Source organism: Neodothiora populina (genome assembly GCF_041146345.1).
Source record: "Neodothiora populina strain CPC 39397 chromosome Unknown canker_contig_15, whole genome shotgun sequence".
NCBI classification, from domain to species: domain Eukaryota; kingdom Fungi; phylum Ascomycota; class Dothideomycetes; order Dothideales; family Dothioraceae; genus Neodothiora; species Neodothiora populina.
This window is the reverse complement of record NW_027191413.1, coordinates 960,511-983,995: the sequence shown is the minus strand read 5'-3', so window position 1 is coordinate 983,995 and position 23,485 is coordinate 960,511. Positions and strand designations below refer to the sequence as shown.

Here is a 23,485-nt window from a genome sequence, read left to right as displayed (position 1 = left end):
TGTGTGTGATGGGAATCGATCAGAGGCAGGGTCGAGGCGACGTGGAGCGCGCGCGCGCGTGCCTGCTTAGTAAATCAAGAATCCGCGCCAGCAGTTTATTCGCCTTGAAGAAAGAAAGAACGTCCAAGGCAGCAGAGCAAGGTGGCGCTGGTCGAGAGAAAGAACCAGTCGCACCACGGAATGCCGTCCAAAGGATGTGGCGGATGGAGGAGGAAACAGAAAGAGGCGGAGGTGATGGTCGAAGTCAGTGGAAGATGGATAAAGTACAATAATACACTTGCAATAATGCAACAAGGAGGAGCGGCGGCGTCGGGCGTCGGTGGCACGGACCATGATTTATGGTAGGGCTGTACTTACTGTGCAGCTTCTCGGCGGAGTGGAATGGCGGAGCGGGATATCGGAGTGCAACACCGGAGTGGAACACCGGAGGGGGACAGCTTATCGCCCTGAACCCCCTTCTGTCCAAGCGCGATTACCCCAAAGGAAGTGGAAGTGGAAGTGGAAGTGGAAGTGGAAGCGGAAGCTCCAGTTGTCACTCACTCGAGACGCTACTACTGCTGTACACAATAATAGTGACATCGTTCATCTGCCTGGTCCAGATATACGAAATCTGTCACCTCACTATCGCTCACTGTTATTGATCGGAGCCTACATATCCCAACACATCATAGACATGTCTGTCCAACCACTTCACGACCTCTGGGAGGCTGCTGCCACCCAGGCTTATGAGCCCATGGTTTCCAAAGACTCTCAGTTCACGCTTGGCTTCTCGTTACTGTTCATTGGTAGGCTTTGTGCCAGTCCTTCTCTGTTATGAGGCAGTGGTCGTCTCCTGATCGATTGACTTACATTGCTTCTAGCTTTAATCCTCTCTGGTTACTTCAGCCTCAGTATGCCACTGCACTTCTGGTATATCACTACATGCAGCCTGACCTTGCTCGACAGACCCGTCATCCAAGAACCTTCCTCTCGTCGCACTCCCAGCTTCTCTGGCAGCCGGGTAAGAACTCATCGACAATTGGCCGGATCATTGCCCCCTCTAATCAATGCCTACATAGTTTCGGCGCCGTTTACATGATTTGCGCTGTTGGAGTCTACGTCTAGTCGCTTCGGGCATACAGCAGGAAGAAAGAAGGAATGCATAAAAGTATTGCCATCATTACCAGAGATACCCATACCACTCGAATGCAAGGTTTCATTCGACCATCGCAGAATAGGTGCACAGGACACCCTGTCCTTCTTCCCTTCTTTATGTGTAGAATGTCAGCCACGTGCCAGCTGGAACTCGCCTGCTTGCAGACATGATACGCACAATGCTCGGGTTGACACTGTGCAAGGCAACTCACCATAGTCTTGGTGGTCAACGTTGCTACGCGTGAGACGAGCGCGAACGAATATAGACTTGATCTCTAGTGATCCTGCTTTAGCCTGCATCCGTGATACTTTGAACCACTGGCGATATTCTTCCGTGGTAACAGTCATGCCTAGGGCCATGTTGATCTGTGAAGATGTCAATGCTATGAACAATAATATCTTGGTTTCTAACACCTCACTCTGATCGTTCGCTTCGGCGCTTACTCAGCGAAGCGCGAATCTTGCTATCAGACCTCGATATAATGATACCTTTTCGTTATGATATCTGATGTTCTGTACAAAGAACTCAGAAAACCCTACCTCCACTATGGAATTGTAGCCTTGACGACTTGCATGCTACAATCATGACTCGAAGCAGCGCACGCATATCTTCGAGTGTCACTTCTAACACGGCCAAGTCACTGCCTTGACTTCATCCCCATTTGGCGATCTTCTCGAACAAGTATGCCTCCGAACACAGACACCCCCCTGTGTAGTGCAATATGTTCGTCGGCTCGCCAACTGTATCTTTTGCTTCGATGCATTTCCTTCTCCAGCAAGACCCAAGTGCGCGTCTCAGCCGACGGCCTTCGTTTCAGTGCTGAAGAAACAAGTGTCATGGAAGGTAAATCACGCACCTCTGACATCCACCCCCGAAAAGACGGACATGAAGAATTACTCTTTCCGGTTTTGTACACATTCGACCATGCTCTAACTCCCGCAGCCTTTGTTTTCCTCTCCAAAACTCTGTTTTCGACCTATAACTTCCAAGATCCCGAAGTGACGCAGCATGACCTGCCAGAGCATGCGCCTCCACCACCGACCTTCCAACTGTCTCTTCCGGCCTTACTCGAGACTCTACAGATCTTCACGTTGGGCGACACAGCATCATTCAAGCAACAACAGGACCCCTACGACGGCTTCGCCGCCCACAGACTAAACCGACACGCGCAGATGCCCTTTTCCTCCGCCGCACTAGGCCACTCAGGGTTCTGTCGAATCTCGTACCAAAACCGCGGCAGTCCGTTATCCATCAACCTGTCGGAATCGAGCGTCAGCACGACCTGCGACCTGACGACCTACGAAGCGTCCAGCACAGAAGACATCCCGTTCGACCGCGACTCGCTATCTCTCAAAACCATCATGAAAGCCTCGCACCTCGCCGACGCCATCAACGAGCTCGCCTCAGCAAACCCGACCACGCTTTCCCTGCGCGCGTCCCCGGCCTCGCCGTATCTCTCTCTGTCCGCGTCCGGGCCCCTCGGGTCCGCGACTGTCGAGTTCGACAAGGACCCCCAGCTGCTCGAGACGTTCCAGTGCGCGACGCTTTTCACGGCGAATTACTGCTTCGCGCACCTCAAGGCTGCGTATCGCGCTATGACTAGTGCGTCAAAGGTCAGTGTGCGCACTGATGTGCAGTCTGTCTTGAGCCTGCAGTTTCTTGTCGAGGTGGAGCCGAATCTGCAGACGGAGGGCAGAGAGGGGGTCGCGTTTGTTGATTTCAGGATTGTTCCGCTGATTGAGGGAGAGGGGGACGGTCACGATGATGATGATGATGATGATGATGATGATGATGCGAGCACGGAGCGCGAGGATGAGGATTGAGCAGTACCTTTCTTCTGTCTTTATACGGGCATCTTGACAATACCATTCATGGTTGACCATTGCAAGCAAAAGGGCAATTTGCATTCCAGCCCATCATAATCTACGGCAGCTCCCTTCATCACGCGCAGCACGGTGGCAAGTGCCTTTAAGAAAACCGAGCCAGGGGAGCCAGACTCCCGTATCCGACGACTCTCGTGTATCAAATAAGGTGGCCTACTTGACCTTTGGGGTTCTTTCAGTTGATTTTAGATTACCATATGGACAACCTTTGATATTCAAGGCACACCTACAATTGCAACCCCCGTATCCGCAGAATGGCGACTACGCGATGCGACACAATCGTTGCAATCACATGTAAGACGAACGACAGAACACAGAGATCCATCAACAAACGATACGAAAATGAAAAATTGGATTACTGCCAGGCGCCCGGCTGCAATGGCATCAGAGGATCAAGCCTCAGCTGAAGCACAGAATGGCGACCGCCCGTCAGCTATAAGAATCGTACGAGGCTGGGAAGTCCAGCCACATCACTTCTACAATCGCAGTCCAAAAACGCCCAGACGGATGACTCGAGATAGCAAGCGATTCTGATGGGGCTTCTTTATAATCCTCTCGATATTTGCTTGACCAACGGAACCTACCTCCTTGAGCAAATAGGATTGTGCCGTTTTGATTCATGCCGAGTCCGCCAAGAGGCCATCAAGACGAACAGCTTGAAGTCAAAAGACTAAAACCCACCCTATACCACAGCTTCTCTCGCGCGCGTGCGGCGTTAATGTTTCGGCGTCGTTTGCAAGGAGGAGAAAAAAGCTACTCGATGCACGTAGAGAAAGAAAAGTACCTACCTTAGGCCGAACGCACGAGTTTGTTGACACCTCGCGTGGACGTTCCAGAGAGAGAAGCTTGGCAGATTGTGAAGAGCTTCCTCGCCACCCAAGAAGTGCTTACGTTTGTTGTTTTCTTTTTTGATTCCAGAACTCGTCACGGGCATTTCTTTCAGACTTGGGATCTGCAAGCCAGCTGGTTCTCTAATTTGCAGGAATCAGGCGAACAAGATTCGAGTCGAACGCATACTTGGAAAAGTAATTTCGCGGAAGGCGTTAGAGGAAGGCGTTTTTGAATTGTGAGAATAAAAACGGAGGAGACATGAGAGGGCTAAGGTATATATGTGTGGGCGCATATAAGAAACTAGGGTCGTGAGCAGGGGTGATTGGATTCAGCGTGGGCATTCAAGAGATTGTGCTCTTCGACTCTCCTGTAAGATGGAGAGAAAGAGTTATTGAGCATCCCTGACTATATTACGAACCGCAACGGGTTTTAAGGCGTTGGGTACGATTATTACGGGCCTGCCGCTCCGCACCCGGTGCTGGGAAGCTGAGCTTGACGCGTTCTAACGGCGCTTTATCGATTGAATTGATATCTTCGCTGTCAGTGTCTGAGGTTCAGACCCTCAGATCCATGGCTATGGGTCCATGTCGATACTGAGGCTTATGATACTCTTAGCTGTAATCGGGCCGGAGCATACACAGAAGAATCTACGGTAGTGGCCGGATGATCTGAGTTCTGTGACGGAATAAAATAGCACGCAGTCGTGATGTAAGCATAACGAGTTACAGATGTACTTGGCGACGTATAGAAGATAAAGATAGATCGTACGAGGAAATAATACCGCCAGAGGTGGATGCTGGAAATAGAGTTAGGCTCAGCGTCGACTCATGCGGTTCAGCCAGTGAGAACGGCGATGGGCTGTCGCACTTTTGTGCGAGTTACATTTGCTCTTCACATGCTGCATGTAGCCGCCGGCTGTGGCTTGGAGGCTGTTGACGTGGGTGCGTTTGACGATAAAATGGCAGATGCGTAGCTTTTTCCCAGGGTCGTTAGTCGAACACTCTGGCTCAGGTAAAGACCAGAAGCCCACGGAGGCGTAAAGACGAAGGCGACGTCAATTACCTGACGTTGGTCCCACTAGCCATGGGCTTTCTTCATTCCACTCCTCTGATGAAACGACAGATCATTACGGACACGGCCTCAACGACAACCAGCCGTGGGATATGCAGGACATGACGTTCTTTTGAGGTGTATGACCACGCGTCTGTGCAAGCGGCTTGTGCGCTGATCCCCAATGGGGCCCCCAGCTGGGTTGAATCCCTTTCCTGTTCCTGGGCCGCTAGACAAAATAAGCCTTTTCCGGGCTGGCCTTTTCCTGCGGTGCATCAGCCACAACAATGGGAAGCGAAGGAATGCTATCCGACTTGTCAACAGCCAAAATGGGTCAGGGGAGCCAGCCATCCAACAGCCAACAAAGAACAGTGGTGACGGTCTATGCGCTGGCAACTGCCGCAGCTGAGCACGTATTCAGGTAATGTATTCAGGTAGTGTATCCGTAAAACGACGGTTAACACCGTCTTTAATGCATTCACGGAAGCGACGATTCATACCTTGCCTTAGCCCGCCGATCAGCTTGTGCCACACTTCTATCCGTACTTAATGAGTTGAGATAACACCGTCGAACCAGAACGCTTATTCATCTCTTGCTTAGTCGCACCAAATTGCCCTCTATCGCTCGCTTTGGCATTCTTACCTCTTCGCGACCTGTTTCCAAAAGCATTCTTTACTTGATTTTGCGAGTGTGGTGCCAACATTCCTCTGCTGAAAACGTAATCGTAATCACTCTCGCTGTACAACAACCATCAGCTTCGCATGACATATCAGCTGCTTCGCCCCTCCAGTCGTTGTTGAAAATCATACTGGCAAGTCGCATTTGAGAAAGCATTTCCGTCTGACTGTCGCACCGATGACGCTCGCCATCTCCCTTCAAATCTTGGCTGCTGTAGCCACAGCAGTGGCAGCGCCCGCTGGCAAACAATTTTCTGGCTTCAACTGGGGCCGTGAGACTATGCGAGGAGTCAACATAGGAGGGTGGTTGGTGCTCGAGCCGTAAGTTGCAGTCTGCGTCGACCTTGGATGTTCATAGACTTACACATACCTCTCAGGTGGATCACCCCCTCGATCTTCCAAGCCTACCCTATAGACCAGGGTATCGTAGACGAGTACACGCTAGGAGAAAAGTTAGGATACGATGCAGCATACAGTGTGCTGAAGCCGCACTGGGACTCCTGGGTGCAATTCTCCGACTTTCAAAAGATCGCCGACTCTGGCTTCAATGTCGTTAGAATCCCAATTGGTCACTGGGCATACGACAACTCGAACAGCCCTTATGTTTCTGGTGCAGCGCCGTACCTGGACGCAGCGATAGACTGGGCGCGAGGAACGGGCCTGAAGGTCATTATTGATCTCCACAGCGCTCCAGGCTCCCAGAACGGATTTGACAACTCAGGACAGCGTCTCGACAAGCCACAATGGCAAGAAGGCGACACGGTAGAGAGGACCTTGGCCGTACTGCAGACCATCCAGAACAAGTATGGCGATTCTTCTTACGACGATGTCATTGCCGGCATCGAATTAATCAACGAGCCCCTGTCGTCTGAGCTCGACTTCGACAAGCTGAAGCAGTTCGAGCGTGACGGATACGGACAGCAGCGCGTTTCCTCACAGTCCCGTGTCGTTGTGATTCAGGACGGATTTCAGCCTCCAAACACATACAATGGCTGGTTGAGTCCATCCGACAACAATGCGCGAAACGTTGCTCTTGACCACCATGAATACCAGGTTTTCACCGACGAGCTTGTCGCCCTCCAGCCTTGGGAGCACAGACAATACGTATGCAACCATGCGCCGACGTATTCTGGCGCGGATAAGTGGACCTTTGTCGGAGAGTGGACTGCTGCCATGACCGATTGCGCAGCGGCACTCAATGGTTATGGCATTGGCGCACGTTACGATGGCACATATCCCGGTAGCACGTGGGTTGGCTCATGCGAGGGCATCAACTCTCTGGACACCTGGAGCCAAACGTTCAAGAATGACATGCGCGGTTATATAGAGGCCCAATTAGAGGCCTTTGAAAGAAACACGCAGGGCTGGGTCTTCTGGAACTTCAAGACCGAGTCCAGCCCCGAGTGGGATGCCTTCCGGCTGATTGACGCCGGCATCTTCCCCCAGCCTCTAACGGACAGGCAGTTCAGTGTCATTTGCAACTGAACGTGAGCATGAAGGTGTGTTGCTTTTGTTGATCGCAACGATGATAAGGGCGGCGGTCAATCCAGGAGGTACCGGCAATGTTTTTCTTCTTCAGATGATTGGATATTTTTTGTGCAAATACCTTTTCTTTCGTTCTTGTACGGTCGAGATGTCCTCCCGGACACTGACGTTAGTAGCTGGCAGATAGCCAGCATAGATCGCAAATCGCCTTGTCATTATTAATACCAGTTGCGTTGCACACTCTACTCTGTTGAAACGAAAGCATATGTGAAGATGCAGCTTTCTGCTACAGCCAGACCTTGTTCACTGGACGACATGTATAAGCACCCACCTATGGACCATGATAGCTCAAGGCAACGAAGAACAAGGTATGCTCATGTCTGCCTTGTGCAAAGGTAAGGCACAGTACCTTACGCTACTGCAGGTTGATGCTTCTGAAGTGCTGTCACGGAGAGGTAGAGACACGCGGACGCACGTGCCTTGTCAGAGCCTCATCTCATTCGCTGGCAGCGCATGACGTCGTTCTTCACGGCAAGACGAATGTCGGTCGGTGCTGACTTCTCCATCTTCAGAGTGTGAAGGTTAAGGTACTTTGCCTTGGTTGTATATACCAATAATTCATGACCATTTGCAATTATAACTACTCTATCTGTGCAGTCAGCGTTTCCTTTATCCCTTTCTAACCTATCCAGGTCATAGTCAGGGAAGCAGAGAAGAAATTAGGAGACCGACAAATTCAAGCGCACGCCAGAATATACGAAATCAATCACTCTCACTACCTTGGATTTTCCCATTGCTGTAGGATTGAGTAACGGACAGAAAGAAGGAAGAGCGAGTAGTAATTCACTCTAATCGGGATATAATGGCTGCTCCTCCTAGAAACAAGCGGGGGCCGACTGTGCTGGTGAGTGAGCGCTGCTTCCTATTCCGTCACCTGTTTGATCTTTCCAGCAATTCCCTCCTATTTTCCTATCGTCACATGCCTTTTGCAAAGACTGTAGACTGACAATCGCCTAACTTTGACGCATATTAGGTCACGGATGCCAGAGAAACAGCAAACAAGGCGCCACAGCGACCGCCAACACTACAGCGAACCGGCACCAAACTCATATCAGTAGACAGTGTACTCCAGTATGCCTCAGAAATCCCATCTGCGCAAAGGAGAGCTCCACCAGGTTCGAGACCACAGAACCATACCCGCACTCCTAGCGGCCGTCATCCCCTGGATCCCAAACTAGCTGGTCGTATTCTGCCCGTCGCTGGCTCACATATTCCTGCACGCTCAAGTAAGGTCAGCGAGAAGCTTGTTCTACTTCCTGAAACAAGCGAGGCGGATGAGGATGATGAACAAGCGGATGTTGATGATGGGGAGAGTGCTCCTCCTTCTGATGCTGAGTTGCTGAGGAGAAGACATCCCAAGATCGGCGACAAATCATATGCTGAAAGGCTACCCAAAGCTCGTAGGGCTGAACAACTGGCCCGGGTGACGGCATACTGCACTGCTCAATCATACCGTCTACGTGCCACAGCCGACTTCACGCGAGACCAGCACGGAGCCAGGACCAAATTGTACGACGACTGTCTTTATTGTGTATATCAGTTGCCTCTTCTTGGAGGCAATGACGGCTATCGCATTCGGAGTAGCCCTGTTCTCAAGAACCCCGGCGGTACAACAACGATAGATGACCAAATTGAAGCGAACGAGAGGAGAGACTACAGAGAAGGCTGGTTCGAGGAACGCGACGAGTACAGCGTCGGCGGCACCGAGGCGTCGACTCCAACGGAATCTCACATGAGCCATATGAGACGCAGCAGCAAAGACGGAGCGCTAGAGGACAGACGATCGAGCAACTCTAGTCTACTTGCTGCCACCCCCACCACCGATCCGCTCACCATTGCCGAGCTTTTTGTCTTTAGCTACGGCGTTGCGGTTTTCTGGAATTTTACCGAACATCAAGAGAAAGACATCCTCGCCGATCTTACATTTTCCTCCTCATCCAGCATCCCAACTAAACTCGCACCCTCTTCATCACAGATACCGTCTGCAGTCGCGACCCCTCTTCTTAACCGTCCTCTATCCGAAGAGGACTTCGAGACCGAGGAATTTCACTTCGAATACAACAGCGAGATCGAAAAGCCTCGGTTGTTCAACGACATGATAACCTTGAGGACCAGAGATCATATGATCAAATTGGCCATGAGCCACGCCATTTCTCAGAGCACCAAGCTCAGCTTTTTCGAAGAGCGCATGCAGCAGACCATGAGCGAAGCCCAATATGTGCCTCGAAGACTGGCTCTCGAGGGCCGCTTGGGCATGAGCAGGCGAGAAGTCGTTGCTCTTGTAGGAAAGCTCTTCCAGGGCAGAGTTGACGTGAACTTGTGTAAGTGCAAACTCGTGTATACAATGTAGACAACATCGGCTGACTCATCGTGTAGCCTCTAACATGTTGGACACACCCAATTTCTTCTGGGACTCGGAGCCGACGCTCCATCCGCTTTATGCTGCTGTTCGAGAGTATCTCGAGATCAAGCCACGAATCCTTGTGTTGAACGAGCGTTGCCGTGTTTTCCTGGACCTGGCCGAGATTCTTTCCGACAGTATTGCGGACACGAAGATGACTAAAATCACCTGGATCGTCATCGTCTTGATTATTCTGTCAATCCTTGTCACATGCACCGAAGTCCTCTTGCGGTTCGCATTGCTGAGCGACGCGAGCAAAGGGAAAGGAGACAAGGCGGCTCTTTTTGCCATAGGCTCGGGCAGTGGGGAGCTCTAGTATGTTTTGATCGAGAAATTCTCGAGGAATTACCGATGCATGGTACTTCGTTTATTGTGTTTCGAGCAAGGCGCAATGTGGAGTTTCCAGGCGAGAAGGTTTTATAGATTCTCTTTTGGCATCAATACCTCAGTATGTTATATTCTCGTTATGACAACACCAGTGCGTCACTGCGTTACTTTTTTGTTTGAGAGTAACAGGACGGCTTTCTGGGTGTACCTAGCCATGTAGCGTATAAATTGCCGACCAGTCGATCAGTAAAAGAGAGTCGATATCTAGGTGCGGTGCTAGACACAGGTAGTAGTCAGAACAAAGCTTCAAGGTTCAGGCCAATCTTCTCCCCCGCGTAGCTCGCACGACATACAGTACTCGGCAATCTACCAATATATACCTTATTTACTTAGTCGACTAGGGCGACGATCAGAAGGCGCAAGATGTAGCTCAACCTTCCATCGCTCTACGGACATACTGTATCTCGTAATATATAGAACGTAACTCGAATTCTAGTAGTGAAGCACCGACATCGCATGCTCGCTCATCACTGCATCAATCCCATACTGCCCGACCACGGAGAGCACGATATGTACATTGCATCAAGAAACAACAATCCGCCGATGAGAGAAGCCCAAGATCCATCCCTCACACCAGCCCCAGACCCTTCACTGCATCCAAGCATTATCTCCACGGCGCCAAACGACCAACAACCCCCCAAAAGAACAGCATGCTCGACCGTGCTCGCACTCCCCGAACTGCTAAGCCTGATCCTAAGCTTCGTGTCTCCCCTGCCCATTCCGCCCGCTGCAAACAAGGCGACGGACAATGACCAAAGCCACACATACGAGCCCGAAGACCCGCGCTCGACCAGCGTGTACGACCGCGCTCGGAATCTGCGCAGTCTCCAGCTCTGCGGCGAACGCGTGCATCCTTTCTGGAGCGATCTGATCGCCTCGACGCCGGCGTCGCAACGCTGTCTCTTTCTGGCGCCACGGACGTCTTCGAGCGCTTCGTGGGATGTAACGACGACGATAACTACTGTCGCAACTGACATGCCCGGTGGGACTGGTGGGAGGACAGATATAGCTGCTGCTGCTGCTGCTGCTGCTGCTGCTGCTGCTACTGCTCCTCCACTTCTGAATCCCGTGGTACAAACCCTCACGCACTGGCGCTTTTCGCACCTCTCGCCTGCGCATCTGGAAGGTAGATTCTCGGCGCATATGATTCTGGAGCGCAAGGATGTCGAGGATTTGTTGGCGTTGGCTTCATCGCTTGGGGTGGGAGCTATGTTTCTTTCGCAGCCGCCGGTGACGTGGGTTGTTGCTACGGTTTGGGATAGGGGACGAGGGGGAGGAGGAGGGGATGGTGAAGAAAGGAGAGGAGAGGAAGCGATAGGGGGTACGAATGGTGGAGTGCAGTTTGGGGATGTTGGTGGACTTACTTTTGGTGTGCTACTTGGTCGTGTGAGGATGATGTTTCATAGGGACAGGCTGCTTAGGGCTGTGAAGATTGAAACCATATAGTGGGGATATATTCGCGGCTTACGTGCTGGTGTTCGTCGTGCTTGTTTTGTTGTTGGCTGGTCATGAGACCTATGACAATAAATGGAACATGAGATAGTGAAACGTGATTGAGAAAAGCAGGAGAAAAGTAGCATTCATTCAAGATCTCGCATGGGGTCAAGTCTCGGCGAAGAAATATTGTTCATATATACTTTTTGAGTATGCTCATTATCACATGTAGCAGCCGTTTGTTGTGCAAAAGCTCGATAAAAACTTCGACTTGGTCATGCGCGCCGCTGGATGCCTGCTCTCCCTGTAAATCCAAAGGGGGCTAATTCAACACGCAATAGTGCAGACTCCGTTCCGATGCAATGCAGTAGGGTAGCAATGCAGAGAGGTGATAAGACAAGAATGGGAAAAGTCTCAATGATCATGATTCGTCGTAAGATAGCTTTCGTCCTGGATACAATATCCAAAGTCCATCGAAAAGCCCTGTCAGGCCATGCGTTGCGTCTCAGCGAGCCTCGGGGCTCACGCTGGGCCTGGTGTATTTCTGATAGTAGAGATACACATCTACGTGCGTAGCGCTATCTCCGTAGCCATGACCGGGCTGCCCCGGTAAAGGTATCTCGGTCTTGCTAGCCCGGACGAAGCCTTTCTGCTCGAATAGGTCCCAGAACATGGCTTCGCTGCCGTGTCGGACTTTGGTAGAGATGAGAACGACAGCCTTGGGACTTCGCTGCACCAGGGCCATCAGTGTCTCGACAAGCGGGGGTATTGAGTCGGTGTTGTATATGCACTCGGCAGCAATAATGAGGTCAAATTGGCGGGATTTGACTTTCGGCGGTAGGGGAGCTTCCCAGTCCAAGGGGCAGAATTCAATAGTTGAGGAAATGGCAGGGTTTGCAGCCTCGATATTGCGGTCCACCAACTCAACGACCTCTTCCAGGTCAGTCAACACCACCTCACAGTCCGGGATCGTTTGTGCGAGTCCGATGCCGACTATACCGGCGCCACAGCCGATCTCTAGCACGCGCAATCTCTTGACACTGGCGGTGCCGAATACTTTCTCAAGCATAGGCATTGTGGTGGGAGCCTGTAGCGCTATGATCCGGTCGATGTAGGCAGTGAGAGCAAGACTGCCGTCCCACAGATGACGGGCTATGCTGTCGCCTGTGTCCTCGAAGATGCTGAGTGTACGCTCACTGAGCGGCATGAACCGTCGCTCCACCCTCCGCCCAGTCTCTAGTCGGCCTTTTGTAGGGTTCAGAGACTCCGACCACACAGAGATGATGCTTGGAATGGCGTCCGGATTCGCGTGCTTTTCAAAATGATCGGACAAGGGAGCACCTTTGACGCCAACGTGAACCCTGGCTGGCCAATCGACGTCGATCCGAGTCAGGTCCATGGAGATGGGTAGGGCGCGCATGCCGCCGGTCCACTGGAAAGTCCGTCTGACATAGATGTCGCCATTGCGCTCCGGTGCGCGTAATATGACGGCTAGCGCAACATCATCGAGGAAGAAAGTCTCCCCGAGGTCGGTGGTCAAAGTGACGACGGCGTTCAACTTTACTGTGTCGTTGTCTATCGTGATCTTGGGCGTCTTGAGAAAGCGAACTAGAAGAATTGTTGTTATAATCACGGCAACGACATTTTGGGGTGTGCAAAGAGCAGTCGCAGCACCTCGGCCTCTTTCCGGAAAGCGACGACCAGAAACAAAGCAGCAGGTTTCTTTAGCGGCAGTGCAGGGACTTACTGTAATGCATGGTGAAAGAGCGAGGTGGCCGCCAAGAACAAAGATAGAACGACAACGAAAGGCTCTCGAAGCTAAGGACGGTATGGTGGCATACAGACAGGCCTCGAGATTAGTATTGATGCAGGCGCGCGACAGCGATGTGGGACCACCGGGGCCCGAAGTTCACGAGTAGACCTGCGGTATGGACGTTGACACAAGAACCGACAGCGACGAGAAGAAAGAAAGAAAAAGGCAGAACTATGGCGTGGCATCAGATATTGTATACGGAGTGCTCAAGACGCCTTCCTGTCTCACAGTTGGAAACACAAACCCCTCGGAACCTTGTGAGCATCTCCGAAGTCTGGATCTATCGACTTTTCCTGAACGAGTCCAGACCAACCCTAGAGACCAGTCTGCAGTGCTGTGTGCTGCGTGGGAGCAAGTATATCTGACGGCCCGAGCGTCGTATCCGCCTATTTGTAACTTGCTTTAGCTGCTAGTGTGTAGCATCATCGGGTTCAAGTCAGGCCAGGGCATCATCTTATACGATTATACGATCCTTTCAACGGCAAGAATCGTGCTTGTACCTGTGCTAGTGCGTGCTACTTGGACGTAAGGCAAGGTACACATGGCTGTGATCGAAGATGAAGATATGCCTGGAAGACGAGCACCGCTTCCAGGACCTCACCTGCATCTTAAGGTACCGTCCAAAACCTCGTACTTGGATCATTTCTCGAGTGTTGCGCGGGAAGAACTCATACTTTCATCATGGGGACAGAGTAAGCGAGGAAGTGTGACAAATAAGGTGCCGCCCCTTCTGTCACCATTCTGTTTAGTGTAACGTGAGCGTGACTCGGGTGTGAGCGTTTCTGCGGTCAACCCAGCCGCGAGTATGACTCGGGCGATCGGAGCTCGGTGTAACAAAGCAAGCGGTGCAAGCGGTGCAAGCATCCCGTCATCATCGTCGTCGATGCCCTTTGCACCACCTTATCCTCCTCCTCTCCTCCTCTACTGCGACATGAATCAGCCCTGGCAAACAACCCATCTGGTACATGCAAGGCAGCCAGGATAACCGATAATCCAGGTCACCTACCGCGCCTTCAATGCCCTTTCTCCGCGCGCGCGCCAGCAACATTGTTGTAAGCCTCGGCTTCTCACCGTAATTGTGTGTCGCTGCGACACTAGTCGCACCAGCCTGTCCCGTAGTATTTCTGCTGGCCAGGCCACATCGCGTCAAGATGTATAGGCGCAATGACCCCCGCTTCCGCCGTACTCTCAATGAAATCTCGCAAACCATCGAATCTGCGAATGAAACCGCCCAGGCCAATGTCTACACTTTCTCCCATAGATATCTTACGCCCTGTTTCTCCTCCATTGGCGATTGCTTCGGACCCTGCACCGCCTCTTGTTGCGCTCCGCGCGACCAGCGCCGCAGGAGTAGGGCGAGGTCTCGAGGAAGAGCAGAATTGAGCTTCGACTTCTACGATGACTGGGACGATGAGGAAGACACGAGTCTGCTGGGATGGGGCAATGACGAGTACGACTCCCTTCTGGGCTCCTCGCGAGGTTACGGCGCAACGACCACCCAGCCTGCCAGGCAGCGCGGCATGAGCTATGGAACCTCACGAAGGGGCAATCGCCGAAGAAGCCAGCCTCGTGAGAGTGCTGATCCTACCGTTATCCCTGCCGCCTCATATTGGGGTCTTTTTGGCAAGTTGACAGGTAAGCTTGGTGCAGGAAAAAGTTTGCGATACAAACCGTCTGCTGCAGATCTGCAAGAGCACCCCGGCGCTGCTCACCACACGCCTGAGAATGCACCATTACTGGAAGAGGACGAGGAAGACGAAGTCAGGCAAGCGTTCAACAGCAGGGGCCACAAGAGGGTGCGGAGTGGCACTCAGGGCAGTGGGAATACTACCGACTCTTTGAGCTCGCGGGGCGACATCTTTCCCAGTGAAGATGAGCTTGACGATGCCATACCCCTCGATGATGAGTTCGCAATGGTGCTGGAACGCCGGACCACAAATAGCGGCATGGACGAAGCAAGCAGCGGAAGAAAAGGCAAGCGTCCAAGCGCTGGTTCTCGCATGTCTACACGAACATTGTCAAGCCGGAGCAGCCGGAACTCGAAACGATTATCCCGATGTAATAGTACCGAGTCACCAGCCAAAGACGTGTCCACTGAGCCAAAGATAATCGCATCCATGGCGGAGCTGAAGCAAGAGGAGGACGAAGCCCAAGAGGAGGAAGAAGCTGAGATCGTAAAGAGACGAGTGGCCGCCCACCGTCTGGCTGCTGAACGTCTGGCCGATGTACCGGGCGATTCCGTATGTCTTTTGTTGAGGACAACCGCAAAATCTATCACTAATGATCTACTCAGATTCCTTCTGTCGAAAAAGCTGTCGTGCCGCTTGGAGAGACGCCTGACGGCGAGCCGACCACGCCCTTTCCACCATTTGATCCTCAGGCCATGAATGATCCAGATACTATAGACGAAAATGAAATCGCCTCTTTAGGACTTGAACCTGGGGCGGATGACGAAGGTCAATTTAACGCGGCGCGATTGCCGCGGCTACCAGGCGATAACTCAATGTAATTTCAAAATACTGCTATTTTCATTTCTTTTGAGCGTTTTTGAGCATGGAGTAAGGCGAAAACATTGGGAATCGACCGCGCTGGCAGGGATTATGTATATGGGATAAATGGCCTCTACGGATCCGCTTTGGATATTTTAATAGCGAGAAAGACTGTATGGTCTTGCATTCCGTCCGAGTCCGGACCCTCCACAAATAGCCTGCGTTATTCGCGGAGGTGGTAGGGGGGAAATGGCGTAGCATATTACTATGCACCACTGATAATATAGCGCCAGTGGCTCATGGATTGAGTTCCTCCAGTTCCATTCCGCATAGAGGCACATCGGGATTCGAAAACTTAAGGTATATGCCGGCTCGAGCACTTCCAGTGTTGCCTCCGCTCAGATCATGCACTTTCCGCCTGCGACTCACCTGTGATTGTATAAAAAAGACACCGATTAGACTCTTGTAGACGTTGTTATCCGTTATAGATACGAAGTAAGGTAGATTGGTCTATCTTGTGCAAAGAGTTGCGGCGCAACGTCAGGAGCAACCCGACGCTGGTATCCGGACAGCGGCTCCGCTTAGACTATGAAACAGAAGGCTAATTAAATGAGATCTATGCATGCCCCTGTTTTAAGTGATGAACTGGAGAAGAAAGTGGGTACGTCTGCGCGCGCATCATCGTTCGCGAAAGAGAAGATAGCCCAATATCAGGATCATCCTTGTGCCGAGGAAGGGCGACAAGCAGGCTCTTGCCTGTCAAAAGATTGAGGGTGGGTAGGACGACACCCCGGCACAGACACGTGCCTGTTGTCTCCTCCGCATCACAAGCATAATGTGTAGGGATAGTGAAGCAAGGATTGTCCGCACTATGCACAAGCAGTCGAAAAATGTGTGTGTGCAGGGCAAGTTACCAAAGAACGATTTCCCACAGGAACTTGTCACTGGGCCGCATGATCGACGATACGTATGACTGCTTGCCGCACTTGGCTGATCTGATGATTGGGTGATTGTGGCTGCATGCTGCCACAGCATAAGGTCATCGAGCTCAGGAGAGAAGGAGGGCCGGACGTGGAGATCAAGTGTGATTAACATACCATTATGTGGGGCTGAAGTTGTAGGGTTTGTCTGTTGCTCTACGAGAGCGATTGGGTGCCGCACAGTGCCTGGTCACAGCGATGCCCATGGCTTCCAAATGCTGACGTCGTGTTGCACTGCTCATATACACAATAATACGAATACGCTGAGGTGTACGTGTCACATACAGTGCAAAAGTTATCATGCTACCTGCCATTGGTGAAAACCCATAAGATGTGACAAGATGCAGATGAGCATTGGGTAGAAATCCACAACATCTCTTAGGGTAAAGCTGGTGTCCGAACATTTCTACTTGGTGTACTGTATAGGGTCAAGTAGAGTATGAATGGTCGGCGGACAGCATGTACTTGTATCTGTACTTTACTGCGTCTTACCGAATGCTGGACTCCAGTATGCACGGCGAAGCATCTAAATCACAAGGCTTGTACAAGGCAACGATCCCGATTCGACATGCCAGACTCACCAGCACGACTGCTTGTTGAAGTACGCATTGCCATTCTCGCTGTGTCCGAGATTGGCCTATTAGATTAAAGTGCCTGACGGGGTATAGCAAGACGGAATTGGCTGATTGTGGATTGGTGCCGGAAGCTTCTGTGACCATGGCTCAACCCCGGCCTGTTCGCTGGTGCATGCTGCTAATGATTTAGACGCGCGATGGCTTGCAAAAGCCTGCATGTAACGGGAGGAAGGGGGAGGAGAGAAAGGGTTCATGTCACGGAAAAGGCAATGTACTGTTACTGCACTCTAACGGACCGCGCAGCCAGAAACCTTTTTTTGTTGCCTTGCCTTATCCCAAGGTACTAAGCTGGATCCTGCTGCAACATTGCTGCCCTGCAATTCGCTCCTTTATCCAGGGCATGTGGTGTAGTAATACTGTACAGTATCTCGCAGTCCACCAGAGATTCGCTTGCATTGCATGCACCGAGCCGATGCGTGGGTCAAATCGGGCTCTCGAAGAAACAGCAAATGTGTGACAGGCCGTGTCTTGTTTTAACCTATGATGAGCATACCACGGGCACGAATCGTCATCTATCCGGTACCACCGAAGATCGCAACAGGTTGATGAAGGATAAGCGCCTGCAGCAAAAGCCCGCGCTCTCATTCGTCCAACTTGCTGAAAGCAATAAAAGCCAGCAATAACACTTCATTTGTCGATCACTGGACATGTCGCAAGATGCCGACCTCTCTCTCACCCATCACGCTGTCGCTGTGCAAGGCCCGGGACAGCAATCACAGCAGGTCACTATAGTGGAGCGCCGAGACAGCGCGAGAGCACTGAGGCAGAACAGCACTTCACGCTCACACCGCGCCGCAGTGATACTTCCAGGTGTGGCTACGCCTCGTCGGCCGGTCCCAAGTCCGCTCCAGACCACACATAACTACAGCGGCAGCAGGGCGATTTCGTCACCGGACTTCAAAGCTGGCCCGACGATAGTCAGTCCCCGTGGCACGAGATTTCCTGTGAACCCCTTGGAACACCATCAGAACAACATCGACGCCAGCCTGAATCGCAGCGGCGACGATTCTCCTTCGTCCACTGGACGCGGCAGGGCTGCCACCGTCACCGTCAACACTGCTGCCGACCAGGCGAGTGGGGTGGCGGATCGGGCATTTGATGAAACCAAGACAGTTGCTACAAGAAATGCTTTGCTAGAGGAGGCAGCAAAGTCACGCCTTGAAAACCGCAAACGACCTTTTGCGACTCCGATTCATTCTCCTTCGCTAGGCCACAGTCCGCCTGCGTCTACGACTACATACCCGTCCAAGTCTCCCTCGTTAATATCAGCAGCGAACAAGATGGCACCGCCGTCTCAAACTGCTACTATGACTGCCGCCGCAGCACCTAATACCACTTCTGGTTTATCTTCTTCTTCTACTACTACTACTACTACTACTACTACTACTACTCCCGCTACCACCGCACCTAATGTCTATACTCCAACCACCGCTCGTGCTGACGCGAACAACTTCGTCCATCGCACCGCGTCCATGGACTCAACCGCCTCGTCACTCTCGTCCAGCACTTCGCACATTCCCCGAAACCCCCAATCAAGCTCTCAGGAGACCATCTCACCGAATGACATCGCCAAAGTGATCCAGTCAAATGGATCGCCCGAGGCGGCCATCCTCAGGCTGCTCCAGGAGAAACAATCGGTCGCAGCTCATACCGACCAGATGTGGCGGATAATGGAGAAACAACGCACAATGATATTTGGACTGAAATCGGATCTGGAGCGTGCGCTGAAGGAGAAGGACAAGTATCGCAGAAAACTAAAGGAACACTTGGCCCTTTCTGCCGCTGGTCAATCACTTGTCACAGCGCTCAAGGAAAGCACGAGCTCAGCAAGGGCCGATAGCCAGTCTCCTACCACGACATCGATCTCCAACTCCGAGCAGCTTCCCATGGGTCGCAAGGTCAGTGATGCGACCGATATCAGCGGCCTGAACGACCTGGCGAGCCGTTCGTCTACTCCCCAGCAGCTGTCACAGAGCCCTCGCATTCAGGATAATGCTTTTGCAGAGGTACGAGATGGCCGCGGCTTCTCTGATGCAACTGCCGATGGCCAGCAGGGTCGACAGTCACACGCTCCGCTCTCTTCGTCGTCCTTGCACCAGGTCACCACAACGGAAAGCCACAACTCCAGGAACAAGCAGCCTTCAACGCCGAATTTACACAGCGCACCGCAGAGTCCACACTCTCACGACGAAGATGCAAACGGAGAGTGGGAGAATACAACCAAGCTCATGGCTTCGCCGCAAGGATTTTCAAGTCCCAAGGATAAGAACACTATCTTGGCCCGGAAGGCGCCACCTGCGCCTTTGCAGCTCTCGCCACAGTCCTTCCCTGGTCAGTCGTTTCTTGCTGACCAGGACTCGGAGTCTGACTACGATAACGAGAACGACGACGACAACGACAGCGAGGATGAGGCCCGCGGCAGACAGAAGACCAGAGCAGATGATGATCGTTACAGGGAAAACCTTGCCATGCGAGGCGGTGAGAGTCAGGACAAGGGCAATGCCAAAAGTAAAAGCAACAGCGTGCCACCGATCGCCTTTGACCCTGTCAACACGAGATCAGGGTACATGGCCGCGAGCGAGATTGATCGCTCTTCTGAACCTGCTTCAATCCCTCGTGATACGACTCAAACAATGGCATCGCTTGTTTCTCATCTGCGTACTGTGTCAGATGTCGACCCTCCTGCGTCTAGTGCCAGAAACGTGTCTATACCTGCTGTCATGCCAAGCCAAGGTCTGCCCATGAGTCCGCGCCCAGGTGACCGGCCAATAAATTCGCCTATGCCCAGAGCTTTCAGGCCCCCCTTCTCTGGGATGCCCATGTCGCCGAGGGACGGTGGGCTGCCGCTGTCTCCCCGTGCGCCGAGAGCTCCTCTCCCACTGCCCACGCCAACAACTGCCACGTTTCGCACTGCTAATACGGCTCGGGCTGAGGCATATCAGCAGTTGAATAACCCATCGGGCGACCGCCTTGCGGTACCAGGCAAATCGAGTCCTGATGCCGAGCACCCGCCCTCATACCACCAGACAACTGATCGCCTTGCCGTGCCTGGTGGTGCAAGTGCTGATGCCGAGCACCCGCCAACATACACCTTGTCAAGGTCCCCTGGTGAAGTGTACCGTGGACTAGTGTCTGAACAATATCCTGGTCTCCTTCTCCCACCGAATGCACTCCCCTCCATCTTCATCAAGGTAGAATCATCGCGCCTCCGCCCGTCGCGAAATAGCTACATGGCGCCTCGTCCAGGGGAAGAAAATCCCGTCTTCATTATTGCTATCTTTGCCAGATCTGATAATACCCAGCTCTGGCGAGTAGAGAAAACCCTAGCCGCTCTTTCGGTTTTCGACCAACAAATCAAAGCTTCTTCTGGATTTAGGACCAGATTGCCCGATCGAAGTCTCTTCACCGGCCATGCTCCGGCGAGAATTGACGCGCGCCGTCTCGCTCTAGGCTCTTATTTCCATAGCTTATTAGACACGCCAATGAACGATCAAGGGGCCACGATAGTTTGTGGCTTTCTCACCGCGGATGCCTTCCCGGCTGAAACCAATGAGCCTGGACAAAGACCGCAAGAGGGCGCCGCGCAGCCTGTGCAGCAGACCCAGATGTCGAATGGCAATCCTCGAAAGGACGGCTATCTGACAAAGCGTGGGAAGAACTTTGGCGGATGGAAAGCTCGTTACTTCGTGCTGGATGGCCCTCAGCTTAAGTACTTTGAGGCGCCTGGAGGTGCTCTCCTGGGATCGATCAGACTACAGCACGCTCAAATTGGCAAACAAAGCACCTCACCACAGACTGATGAGGACATAGATAACCAGTACCGCCACGCTTTTCTTATGCTTGAGCCCAAGCGAAAAGATTCGACGTCGCATGTGCGACATGTCCTCTGTGCCGAGAGTGATGAGGAGCGTGACGCCTGGGTCGAATGCTTGTTGCTTTACGTCGAAGACTCATCGCATACAAGGAAAGCCTCAAATCCTCTGCCCACTCCGAGAGATATGTTAGCAGGCGGGCGCAGCCCTCTACTGCAGAAGTCTGGTAACGACATGGGTAGGCCGGCGTCGAGTGGAAGAGGCTCGAGCACCCAGGGATCCCTCCGGAGTGTGCCATATCAAGCCACAAAAGCTGCAGAAGCGCCACAAATGGGCTCAGCAAGTATGAAGGGACGCGATACACCATCGCCTCCTGTTGCAAGCTCGCCGATCACCAATGAATTCGACGAGGAGAAGGCCCAGCAACACCCTTTGATATCCGGACCTACCAATGGCACTGTCATCAGTGACGTACAGTCTTGGGGTAACAAGGCTGTGGTGCAGACGCCAGTCAAAGACAAGAAGCGTAGTATCTTCGGTTTCGGGGGCGGTCACACTCGCGGACGTGCGTCTTCCGACACTGCGGCTGTGACCCCTGCCAGGCAACACGCTACGCGACCAGTCTTTGGCGTGCCCCTGGCCGAAGCAGTGGAGTATTCTGCCCCCATTGACGTTCCAGTCCTTCTGCCAGCAGTGGCATATCGTTGCATAGAATATCTCAGAGGAAGCGGAGCAACCTCCGAAGAAGGTATATTCCGACTCTCTGGCTCAAGCCTTGTGATTAAGGCTCTGCGAGAGCGGTTCAACGTGGAGGGCGACATCGACCTACTCACCGACGAACACCGCTACGACGTACATGCCGTAGCAAGCTTGCTGAAACAATTCCTCAGGGAGCTCCCAGCCAATATACTGACTAGAGAACTGCAACTTGATTTCTTGAGTATTCAGGAACTGGACGAAAAGGCAAAGATAGAAGTATGCAATGTCCTCGTCAACCGTCTGCCGCCTCCAAACCGAGAGTTGCTTGAAGCATTGACCTCCTTCCTGAGAGACATCGTCGACAACGAGAAGGTGAACAAGATGAGCGTACGAAATGGTAAGTCAAGTGTTGCTTTACTGTCAGCATATGGCCCTGGCTAATTTTGAGTTTTAGTTGGTATTGTGTTTGCCCCAACTTTGAATATTCCCGCGACTTTGATCTCGCTCTTCGTCACGGAGCACTACAAAGTATTCGGACCACCCGTCGACATCAGCAATATCAAGATCAACGGGCACGGAACGTCTCCTCTACCCAATGACGCAATTCGCTCTCCTCGTAAACAAATGTTCTCGGATTTACCTACACCGGCATACGCACAGACAAGTTTCACAGAATCGCAGCATCAGCAAGCACCAGCTCAGCGGGGAGCATATGACACCGGTCATGCGCCTGTACAGCAGTCATATCAGGGCCCAGGTCATATCGATGGAACCTACGCAAGCCTGAATGGCGCATTGGCGCCTTCACATCGAGACGGACCAAGCATCGTCGATGCGAGGGGAAACGGCCCCGCGTCAAAGCAATCGAAGAGAGAGAGCACTACGTTCTTCATGAACCCTGGATCACTGGGCAGCTCGGGAGACGGTAGCCTTGCATGGCTACAAGAACACGAGGAGGGTATGGGTGTTAAGTTCTGAGGAACTTGCAATCCATCCCAACAGACGACGATGGAGAATCAGCCACAGCATGCATCGCCGTCTAACGGCGTGGCAGGAGGCTGCTATGGACAACAAGGCATTAGACGCTCAAGAGGAGCTTCCGGCAAAGGCAGGCGTTATGGACAACAAACATGAAGATTCTGCACGTGCGTTCTACATCAGGGAAAGGTAGAAGCAAGAAGGGCCTGGCATATTGTCCCCATTTTTTTCTTTTCTCTTCTGGCACTCTGGACTCGAGGTCATGGTTTTTCTTTTATTTCCCTCTCCCATTTTGCTCTACAAGATTCCCCTTTCGCGCACCGTCCTGCCGCTCGAAACTTTTCGGCTGCGATGAACAAGATTATTTTGCAAAGATTAGCTACAATATACACATCACTAGGTATCTACCATGTCATGAACCGTATTGCCATTGCAACATTGCGAAGTACATTGTGTACTTTGAGCACAATATCTGATGTGATAGTGCAGGTGCGTAAGGTAAATGGCAATATACTTTTGTTTACTGGCTGTAAGCTTGCTCCACCAGACCCTGGCATTAAGCCGAAAGTAGAAGGCGGCTTTGTATTTGTTTGGGCGGGGAGGGCAGGCACTGGATGTTTTGGGCGTCCCTAAACGCCGACGCTCTGCCAACCGCAGGCTAGCAATTGCTACTTGTATGCTCAGATATCGCATGCTATGGCCTTGTTCTTTCTCTGTCCTTGTCAGTAATGTCGC

General features: G+C 52.2%; 7 protein-coding genes across 7 annotated transcripts; 6 read left to right on the top strand and 1 right to left on the bottom strand.

The window, feature by feature from the left end:
• Window positions 1–673: 673 nt before the first annotated feature.
• AAFC00_002692 (uncharacterized protein) lies at window positions 674–1,104 on the top strand (the record flags this gene model as incomplete). Its single annotated transcript, XM_069342044.1, has 4 exons — window positions 674–785; window positions 861–890; window positions 946–1,000; window positions 1,059–1,104. The coding sequence occupies 4 exons, from the start codon at window positions 674–676 to the stop codon at window positions 1,102–1,104; spliced, it is 243 nt and encodes an 80-aa protein (XP_069198547.1).
• Window positions 1,105–1,818: 714 nt separating this feature from the next.
• On the top strand, window positions 1,819–2,958 carry AAFC00_002691 (uncharacterized protein; the record flags this gene model as incomplete). The annotated part of the gene is made up of 2 exons (XM_069342043.1): window positions 1,819–1,978; window positions 2,078–2,958. The coding sequence occupies 2 exons, from the start codon at window positions 1,819–1,821 to the stop codon at window positions 2,956–2,958; spliced, it is 1,041 nt and encodes a 346-aa protein (XP_069198546.1).
• A 2,797-nt stretch (window positions 2,959–5,755) lies between these two features.
• On the top strand, window positions 5,756–7,062 carry AAFC00_002690 (uncharacterized protein; the record flags this gene model as incomplete). The annotated part of the gene is made up of 2 exons (XM_069342042.1): window positions 5,756–5,898; window positions 5,955–7,062. The coding sequence occupies 2 exons, from the start codon at window positions 5,756–5,758 to the stop codon at window positions 7,060–7,062; spliced, it is 1,251 nt and encodes a 416-aa protein (XP_069198545.1).
• An 862-nt stretch (window positions 7,063–7,924) lies between these two features.
• On the top strand, window positions 7,925–9,839 carry AAFC00_002689 (uncharacterized protein; the record flags this gene model as incomplete). The annotated part of the gene is made up of 3 exons (XM_069342040.1): window positions 7,925–7,966; window positions 8,096–9,443; window positions 9,499–9,839. 3 exons carry the CDS (start codon window positions 7,925–7,927, stop codon window positions 9,837–9,839), a joined length of 1,731 nt encoding a protein of 576 aa, XP_069198544.1.
• A 2,010-nt stretch (window positions 9,840–11,849) lies between these two features.
• AAFC00_002688 (uncharacterized protein) lies at window positions 11,850–13,101 on the bottom strand (the record flags this gene model as incomplete). The annotated part of the gene is made up of 2 exons (XM_069342039.1): window positions 11,850–12,952; window positions 13,092–13,101. The coding sequence occupies 2 exons, from the start codon at window positions 13,099–13,101 to the stop codon at window positions 11,850–11,852; spliced, it is 1,113 nt and encodes a 370-aa protein (XP_069198543.1).
• A 1,207-nt stretch (window positions 13,102–14,308) lies between these two features.
• AAFC00_002687 (uncharacterized protein) lies at window positions 14,309–15,666 on the top strand (the record flags this gene model as incomplete). Its single annotated transcript, XM_069342038.1, has 2 exons — window positions 14,309–15,397; window positions 15,451–15,666. 2 exons carry the CDS (start codon window positions 14,309–14,311, stop codon window positions 15,664–15,666), a joined length of 1,305 nt encoding a protein of 434 aa, XP_069198542.1.
• A 2,242-nt stretch (window positions 15,667–17,908) lies between these two features.
• Window positions 17,909–22,750, top strand: AAFC00_002686 (uncharacterized protein; the record flags this gene model as incomplete). The annotated part of the gene is made up of 2 exons (XM_069342037.1): window positions 17,909–22,169; window positions 22,227–22,750. The coding sequence occupies 2 exons, from the start codon at window positions 17,909–17,911 to the stop codon at window positions 22,748–22,750; spliced, it is 4,785 nt and encodes a 1,594-aa protein (XP_069198541.1).
• Window positions 22,751–23,485: the final 735 nt, after the last annotated feature.